Raw genomic sequence first — 9378 nt, 5'->3', positions numbered from 1 at the left:
AGACAGCAAGTCAGACAGAGGCCTTTCTTACTCCAAAAAGGTATTTTAATCATGTTTATCACACAATTACAGATTAATGTCACAGATGAAATGAGTGAAAACACATGTGGTGATGAAAGGGTTCCAGATGCTGCACAACGTGAAGAGCAGCCAACATTTGCTTCCAGTGTTTCAGATGAGTATTGGACAGTTGGAAATGGGTTAAATGCTTGATCAGGTGGGCTGGTTCTGGATGCAGTTCCCTGTATTTGTAGAGGTAGCTTCCTGAACAGATTTTGAGCGTATCGGTTCAGAGAGAAGTGAGGTCTTGTAGCTTCAGTCTGGGTTTGAACCCTCGTTTATCCAGGTTTTAGGAAATCTTAGCAAGCAGCTGTTGAGAGAAAAGCCGCTTGAGCTGAGCCACTTCCTGAGACAAACAGCTGATCTGGGACCTGAGGCTGACGTCCTCTGCTGGGGAACACTTGTTGTCTCTTGAGGCTGGTAAAGCAGAGGTGGGATAATATCCAGAGGGGGCTCCCTGATGCTCCACTCCACCGTAGGCTTCCTCCCTGGGCCAGGCGGCGTGAGCCTCCACCCGACCGTCCCAAGCAGCCGGCTGCTGGCTCCTCATCTGGATGTTCGGTCCCACCATGGCGACGGGCGGGCCGCTGTGTCTGCCTTCTGGCGAGGCGCACATGTCCCCTCCGTCGCCGCTGCCCACGGGGCCCTTGAAGCGCAGCTTGTGCGGGAGACTCCTCAGACCCTCCAGGGAGTCCTGTCTGTGGAGGTACTGGCTCTCGCCGGCCTCGTCCGCCAGCTCCCTCGCCGAAGGCCTGCCGTACTCTCCCAGCGAGTCGTCGAAGAACACGGGGCTGCCCACGTTTGAGCTGGACGAGGTGGAGACCCCGGACTCCTCGGTCTGACTCAGAGGCTCGGCTGCCCTCGGCCCGTAGACGACCCCCTGCGGCGGGGGCTGGGGGTGAGGGTGGAGGTGGTGGGTGCTGCCACCGCTCTGGGCACTGGCGTGTGGGGGCCCATCACCGTGGGCCTGGTAGCAGTGCGTGGTGGAGGGCGTCGAGTGAGGGCGGAGGGGTGCAGACAGCGGGAGAATGGACACGTCCGACGGATCCTTCACGAGGCCAAAGCGAAACTTGAGGGCCAGCAGTTCAGCCCGCAGACGAGCGTTTTCCTCCAGGAGGTCCAGAACCCGCTTCTCCAGCACCATGTCGTTGGCTCGCCGCTTCTCCCTGGAGCGTTTGGCGGCCTCGTTGTTCTTCCTCCTCTTGTCCCAGTAGCCCTCGTCCTTCTTCTCGTTCGGGGTGAACTCCCGCTTGCGGCGCGCGCTGCCGCCGTTGTCTTCGTCGCAGCTGCTGACCGCCACGGCGTCGCTGTCTTTGCGTTTGACGGCCATGGTGCGACCCAGGAGAGTCCGGGCCAGCTGGCTGGTGGAGGTCAGGATGGAGAAGGCCTCGTCGGTGAAGGACCCCGCTCCGCCCTGGGACCTGGACTCTGGACACAGCTGGGGGGGCCCTGACAGATCCTGGATGATGGTTTCCTCCGTCATGTTCAAACTCTCCTGAAATCACAAGAAGGACCATCACAAATGTGAAGCAGTGGCGCCACCTGGTGGCCACACATCAGCAGTGCACGGGGTGAGGTGAAGCTTTGTTGGAACGATTGCAAAACATACAGTCAGTACTTCATAATGAGATCGTTTAAGACCAAACCAAACTTTCCTCATGAAGGCTTCACAGGAATATAAGGTTTATGAGTGACACTTAGAACAACTTGTGGTACTTTCAACAAGACATGCTAGTTTGTCCACATTTTACCAGAAGCCTGAATTCTACTGCAACAAATGGAGCAAATTCACATTTAAGAGGAAGCTGAGAAGAAATAGCGAAGATAAATAGATGGAAACAAAATCACAGCTCTGCGGCGAGTCCGCCAGTTTATTGTTTACACCAAGTAAAACGAGGATAAAATCCAACTTAAACTGAAAGAAAAGTCACTTTATCTGGAATTAGAATCGCTTGCACTCTGCAGAGCAGTAAGAATGACTGAGGGAAGTAAATGAAGGTGTCAAAAGTGGTCTTACTTACAGCTGGAACGGCTGATAAAATCTCCCTCCACTCGTTTCCCGGTCAGAGAGGAAAGTCCTGCAGCTCGGCAGCTCCGCTGGATGTTTGTCCGCATCTCCTCCTCCTCCTCCTCCTCCTCCTCCTCCTCCTCCTCCTCCTCATCCCTGCCCGCTGCTGGGAGGTTCAGCCGGGGTCGGAACCTCACCCGGGTAGCCCCCCCCCCCACCCCTCCCCACCGCCCTCCTCCTCCTAACTGGAAACCAGCTGAGCCGAATCAGTCAGAATAAACAGTTTCAAACCTGCTCTGTTTGAGAAATGTGTTTATTTGAGGGAAGCTGACAAAAAAAAAAAAAAAAAAAAAAATCTGGCTTCAATTTCAAATATCACTTTTTAAGATGTGTTTTAATCTACACACTAAAATTCTATCTCTTGAAATAGACATTTAACAAAAAGTTACCAGAAAATAGTTTAATATCACTGAATTAATGGGGTGATTTGCATTATTTTTTTCTATAAGTTCACAAAAGAAGACAATAGGTTCATAAATATCTCATCTACTCAGCCCACACAATACAAACCTTACCACATTTCCCTCTGGGATTATTGAACTATTCTATTCTATTCTATTCTATTCTATTCTATTCTATTCTATTCTATTCTATTCTATTCTATTTCTTATTTATCTTGAATAAGATAGGAACATAAGTAACAAGAAGAAATTTAACATTGTGCTGTTTTTGCTGATGTATCTCGGAATTGTTTTTTTTTTTTTCTTGAATTTTTTTGCATCCCTTGAAAAAAAATCAGCTGACTTTTGCTGTTGCATCACTGATGACTTGGTTATTAAAAAGTCTGCAAATAGAAAGTCTCTTACAAGTGAAGCTATTCTTTGTGCCAGCCTCTGATAAGGCACATTTGTTTGAGGAGGGTGCAGAATTTTCTCCCATCTGCTTCAATGCATTTTGGAGAGAGATTTTCTCACCTGAATACAAAAGTTCACACATTTTTACAAAGTCACTGTGGCTATATGGAGATCCTACAGACATGAAAATCTCAGGATAAATCCATGAAAGGCTTCTGACGCTAAGGAATTTTTTTTTTTTGGGGGGGGGGGGTGGAATTTAATCTCTTGGTTCTCAAGAAATGACATTTGTTCAACCATACAAACTGGATGAAAATCTGCTGTTTCTCTGTATAAATAGTGTTACTCTTAACATTACTTTTTGTTAAGATTCCTTGTCAGAGAAGAAAAGATAAGAAAAAAAGTTTGCCGGGAAAGGGGATCTCTTAAAACTTTTGATGTATGCATATGCTGCATTGTTTGTAAAATAAAAAGGCAAGGCAATTTTATTTCAGTAGCACCATTTAGACACAAGGTGATTTACAAAGAAATAAAATAAATACATTAAGGCAAGGCAATTAAGAATCTTCATCTTGGGCAATTGAGATTATGAAATACATGAAAACAGAGTAATTCAGAGAAAGATAATGAATAAAGGTGAATGTAGACAAAAATGTGTGTAATCTCATGATTTTCAGGCACAAGCCTCAAAAAAATCTACCATTTTTGTAGCTTACGTTTCTACTAACATGAAGTTGATCCATTCACTGGGAAACATGAGAAGATGGAGAACACATCAGGTGAAGCCATGAACCTAACCAGGCGTGGAACCTGTGACCTGCTGCTCTCCGGTCTGACGCTGTGTGTTCAGACATACAGAGTCTCAGGCATACAGCAGCATGTTGATCACATGGCGTCTGTTCTCCATGTTCATATGGCTCAGTGCACCTGTTGAGGCTACGGCTTCCAAGAGGTTATGAGGAGAAACGTTGGTCTCAAGAACCATGAGAAAGGCTGCAGACCCTGACAGGGGAGGCCTCTGAGGGAGAGGTGTGGACCACATCCATCCGTCCATCCGTCCATCCAAATTCGACATTTCTCACCACCTTGACATGGACATTCTTTAAAAAAAAATCTCAAAAATAAATGAATAAAATCCTGAAAGCATGATTTTTTTGTTGTGTCGACATTGTTTGTTTTTGTAATTTTTACTTCTAATTAATCACTTCTAGAATAATAAGACATAAAGAACCAATATGTACTCTCAGCCATGTTGTATTTCTTGAAAAGAAATCAGTCTTGACTGTTTTGCCCACGGACGGGTTTATGTCCTCAGAGTTTTACAATGCAGTGTTAGATTAGATAATCCATGTTACAAATACGCCTGTCGTCAGGGATCACGCAGCCTGAAGCTGTCCTCATTTGCTCTGTGCAGGTAAGCACCTGCAACGCCGTTTCAGGGAACATGGTTATCTGGAAATCTAGTTTCTCAAAACAAAAAACCCACAATTACAAAATACAATGTTGTGCTTTTTATTTCCATCTCAGCATCAGATTATTGGCTGTGTAAGGTGATTGTTTGCATGATGTCTCTTTTGACACACTTCAAGACCGGTGGAGGTGAACCACAGAGACACTGGGTTAATGTCTGAATCACACTGCTGCGTCTTGTAAATGAAGAACGTAAAGGCAGCCGTGCAGACAGCGAGCCGCTCCAGTGCTCATGAGCAACAGTGTGAATGGGGAGTCGAGCGGTGTTGTGTAATCCAGAGTGCATCTGAGGACTGCGCAGCGCTGGAAGTTCAGGCGGGGTGAGGTTACACAGAAAAAAGGAACATTGTTCCATGAGCAATCTGCTGGACAGTGATACTTCCTCCCTGCACATGGAAATGCTTCTGAGCTGCTCTCACTGCTTCACGCCCCCCCCCCCCCCCCCCCCCCCCCCCCCCCCCCACCCCCCCCCCCACCCCCCTCAAAGACCAAACGCTTCTCCTTTAATGCGTACAGACTCCCTCCGGATGGTTTCACAGCTGCAGTGTCACCATCGACCTGTTTCCGTGACCTGGACGGCGCCGTTGGGGCACATCGGTGCAGGCTGCAACATGCTGTGCTGACTCAGACCAGAGGCTGAAGTCCTGCAACCTGGAAACCGGACAGCTGCCCCAAGGTCCCGCCGAGCAAGCTGCCAACAAATTAGGTTCAACTGAGCAATTTGACGTCTCTCCCCACCTTTTTCTTTTTTTTTTTTTTTAAATCTACTCTGAAAAATTCTCAGAAATGCTCTCAGGAACAGCGAGTTTACGCAGCTGAAACGTGACAGCATGAGCCGCACTGTGACTAAATCCCCGCTCGCTTAAACAAACCAAATGAAACACGGTCGGCTGGTTTTAGCCGCCTGACCTGGTTCTGCTTGAGAAACCAGCGCAGCGCTTTCTTCAGTAAACCTCCTCAATTTAACATGATCCCTGCGGAAAAAAAATGAAGAAACACAGCTATGTTCACAACAATGTCCTCTTTATTCATCTCGGTGCTTTAACTTTTAAGATACAATTTCTAGTTACTCATTCAAAAAGTGCTACCAGTTAGAAGAAATAAAGTAAATCGTCAAACGGTAACTTGGGTGTTATTTTTAATGGCCTTTTCTGCTGTTGTGACACTGAATTACTAATGTCAGAGTCGCCGAGTTGAGGCACTTCTTCCCAGTGAACAGGAGTTTAGTGTAATAGTTACCATTAAGACAACAGCTTTAGTTAAAGCTCATGCTCATGAAAACCACTCCGTCTCCATCCTGATTTAGTGTCGAGCCTAACTGCACCTTTAGTTACCCTTTTTTTGGTTGTTTGATGCAACTTATACAGAATCACCTGTTTGGAATACATATAGAAATTGAAGTTTTGTATGTTTTGTTCCCTTTTATGTAGTTTTTGTTCTTGGCAGACACAACATATAGTCAGGAGCAAATTTCTTTCAGAAAATACCGCTGAAATAATTGCTTTAATAATCATTTAACAGCAGTCAGTTGCTGGTGTGTCACTACCAAATGTACTTTATAACACAAGAATACCAGAACAAGAAGTTATTGATATTCCAGAATGTTTATTAGTAGGCTTTTTTCACGTTTTTCTATATTGATTTATTCCTCACAGGCAATATTTCCCATGAACTTTCTTAAACATCTATATTTTCTTTAAAAATTACTATTATTTTGTAAGAGACATAAAGCTATAAAAACCACATGAAGCATATAAGCGTCAGGCGGGATCGGGGACTTGAAGAAATATGATTACATTTTATGTGACTTTTGTGATTGTTGCCATGTGTCTGAATCAGATTCCAGTGATGACAGAGCCGATACAGATGATCAGGTTATATTTCTCATCTTATTTAAGAGAAATACTGAAGTAAAAGAAGCAGAAAAGAAGAGAATCCTCTCTCCTTTTTATTTTGTTATCTATATTTTCACCTTGTTATCTTTATGACTGCAGCTTATCATTAAAACTTCAAATGGAATCAGTGTTTTCCACTTTAATCTATTTATTTTTGTTGCTGATGGCACTAGTATGACAGGAAAACACTAAATTTGACCTATGTTATGACTGTTATTATTGTAAAAGTTAAGACGAAAATTATATACTTTTGTAATATTCAGAATTTTGCTACAATTTCTCCCAAGGAGGCGTTGACTGTATAGTCTGGAGTTTATGACAGGCCTATTTTCAATATCTCTATTATGAAAAAACCTGAAAGTGTCATTATAGTTTGTCGTGTACATTTTCCTGGGTGTGGAAAGCAAAGCTGAACTTTAGGAACAGTAAATTATTCTCAGTTGCTTTCAGCTCAAATCAACTATTCTCAATTGGTTTTAAAAATAATTGCAGTTGTCAGTGTTATTCTGCATTTCTCTGATTTTATCTGACACAGATTCTCAGTTTTTCAGGTTTTTCAGCCTCATTCAGTCCTGAACCAGAGGAGGGACGGGGGCCTCAGTGTTTAATGTGGTGACAGTCGATGGCATCCCTGGACAATGTGTCCACTCTGCACTGCAGATTACGTAACCGAAACATGGTGTAAAGGACTGTGTGTGTGCGTGCGTGTGTGTGTGTGAGAGAGAGAGACTTAAAGCACATTTGAAAGGCGGAGATATCTTTGTGGAGATCGGCTTAAGGTCCAGTTAATGAAAAGAAGCAGGTATAAAGCAGCACGGTGGAGTAGTGGTTTGCTCTCTCAAACCTCGAGGTACAGAAGAAAATGCTCAGATCAAAGTTTAACAGGCTCTCAGAGTACAGTTTGTGTTTCGCTTGTATCTTTTATGGGAATCAACTTGACAGCAAGGACACTGGGTTTGTTCATGAGGCCAAATGCCAGACTTTATTCTCCTGATAAGCGTTTAACTGAAGTTAAGATCCCTCCGTTCCCTGAGGTTTGTCTGTTGGCAAACTAGGAGATGTGTGAAGAAAGGTTGGAAAAAAAAGAAAAGAAAAAAAAGCAGTGAAATGAGGTCAGACCTGATGAAACAGGCATCGTCTGAGCAGCTCCAGGCTGAGAGTGGAACCTCTTAATGGGGAGAATGTGCTCCAGACTGCTGGGCACGAACTCAACAAGACAAAATACTATCAAGTTGCCCATATTAGATCTCCTGATAGGGACTAAATTAGAAAGGGAAGTTACACTGCAGTCAGACAGAGCTGTTATAATAACCTGCTGGACCTGAGTATTGGCTTTGGAAATGCTTTTTTATTCTCCTTTAATGAGCGAGAGTCCTGCTGGACGAGCATTCATGTGTGCGTGAAGCTTCATTAGCTCTTAAAAAAAACACAAAAGGCACAAAGTAATTGGACTGGCGGTGCGCAGAGCGGACTGTGGCCTGGTTTGACTCCGTGTGTGTGCTCAAGTTCAAATGAGGCGAGGCAGCTCCCCCCTCTCCCCCCTCTCCTCCTTTTCTCTTTTCCTCTCGTTCTCTCATTACTCCATCCACTTGGACTCTCGGCCCCTCTTGACAGCCATTCAGTCGCCTCTAATCCTGCTCACATTCAAATTATGCAAGCTTGTGCAACAGCAAACAGACGGTGAATTATTCCACACGCTCACGTATAGAAATGCACAGCGGAGAGTGAAGAAAGACCCGCATGGAGCCGTCTCCTCTGGCTCCCGTCTTTTCTCCTGTTTCCACACTGGTCATGAATGCGCCGCCTTTACACGCTGCAGATGGATGTCTGAGTGTAGAGGCTGCGATCAGCGGTGCCCTCAGGCTTTAATAATGCAGGGGAGGTCCATTTATAGGAGCTCAGCGGAGAGCCGCGGCTCCTCAAGTATTAATGCTACAATCCAGCACAAAGCCGGGGACGTCTGAGTGTGGCTTTCTCCAGCCAAGAGAGTGTGTGTGTGTGTGTGTGTGTGTGTGTGTGTGTGTGAGGTGAACTGAGGGTGGTCGGCTGTGTTTAAACGAAAATGTCTGCTTCTTCTCAGTGACACGGTGTGGTTCACCCACTGTTCATCTTCACTCGGTTCTTCAGCCTCTTTAAAGATGGCAGGCCCAGATGTGTTTCCAGATGTGTTTACCAGAAAATGTAGTTTTTGATAACTCAACCTTTGAGAAAAAACAAACTTTACAATGGTATTTTTATGAGTACAACCTCATTCTGATCTTTATTGTTAACAACTTTATTCTTCTGCTTTAACTTTGTATAAAACTATAATTTATTCATACACTTAACCGCACCACTGAAAACTTTCCTGCAAGTAAATTCAATTAAAAATCTCCCATTCATAAAGTGAGTAATTGTGGTTAAAAATTAACTTGTAATTTTTAAAAAAGTACTTTTTCTTGAGAATTTTGCAACAACAAAGTTTTTACTTGTAGCTTTTTACAGTTTGAGTAGACTGGAGCAGTAGTTGATCGCTTTACTCCTCAGGCTGAACGTCGCACTGAAACACGAGACTTTCTTCAAGATGTCAGTCTGTTTTCTACACACACTCTGTTTAAATGCAACTACTTCAAAAAGTGAACTAAAAAGTACACACACACACACACACACTCACACACAAACACACGCGCGCTCATGGCCTGATTTTCCATTTGTAGATATTTGGTTTGTTTTCAGTTTTAAGTTAATTCTGAATCAAAGAATTTGCTCTTATGAACAGACTTTTCAGAGAAACGACTGATATTGACTCTGTCCATGATTCAATTTGCATCACATTTTGCGTCAAAAAGATGTTTCCAAAACCATCGAGTTGATTAAAATTGTCATTTTTGGAAGGCTGTTTACCGATTTATGTGTTTATCCAATAATTTTTCAAGTGGCTTTTCCTACCTTTATAGCCCCGTTTCCTTTTTCAAGCGAGAACGCTCAGACTTTAATTGCGTTTCGTGTGTCCGTTCACACAAACTCACTGAAAACACAACTTGATGTAAAAGTTTCAACTCCCTCTCCGTGAAAACAAGGGAAGGTCCAACTTCTTGAAAACACTCAAACT

General features: G+C 44.1%; 1 protein-coding gene across 1 annotated transcript; it reads right to left on the bottom strand.

Moving 5' to 3' along the window:
• Positions 1 to 325: 325 nt before the first annotated feature.
• On the bottom strand, positions 326 to 1543 carry LOC115389984 (nuclear factor interleukin-3-regulated protein-like). Its single transcript, XM_030093616.1, has one exon. The coding sequence runs from the start codon at positions 1541 to 1543 to the stop codon at positions 350 to 352; it is 1194 nt and encodes a 397-aa protein (XP_029949476.1). The 3' UTR covers positions 326 to 349.
• Positions 1544 to 9378: the final 7835 nt, after the last annotated feature.

This window comes from Salarias fasciatus, chromosome 6 (assembly GCF_902148845.1).
Source record: "Salarias fasciatus chromosome 6, fSalaFa1.1, whole genome shotgun sequence".
NCBI classification, from domain to species: Eukaryota; Metazoa; Chordata; class Actinopteri; order Blenniiformes; family Blenniidae; genus Salarias; species Salarias fasciatus.
Note: the sequence above shows the minus strand (reverse complement) of the source record. Positions and strands in the feature narration are given on the sequence as shown.

Coding starts and splice junctions, on each gene's coding strand:
- LOC115389984 (XM_030093616.1), bottom strand. CDS start 1,543: ATGACGGAGGAAACCATCATCCAGGATCTGTCAGGGCCCCCCCAGCTG.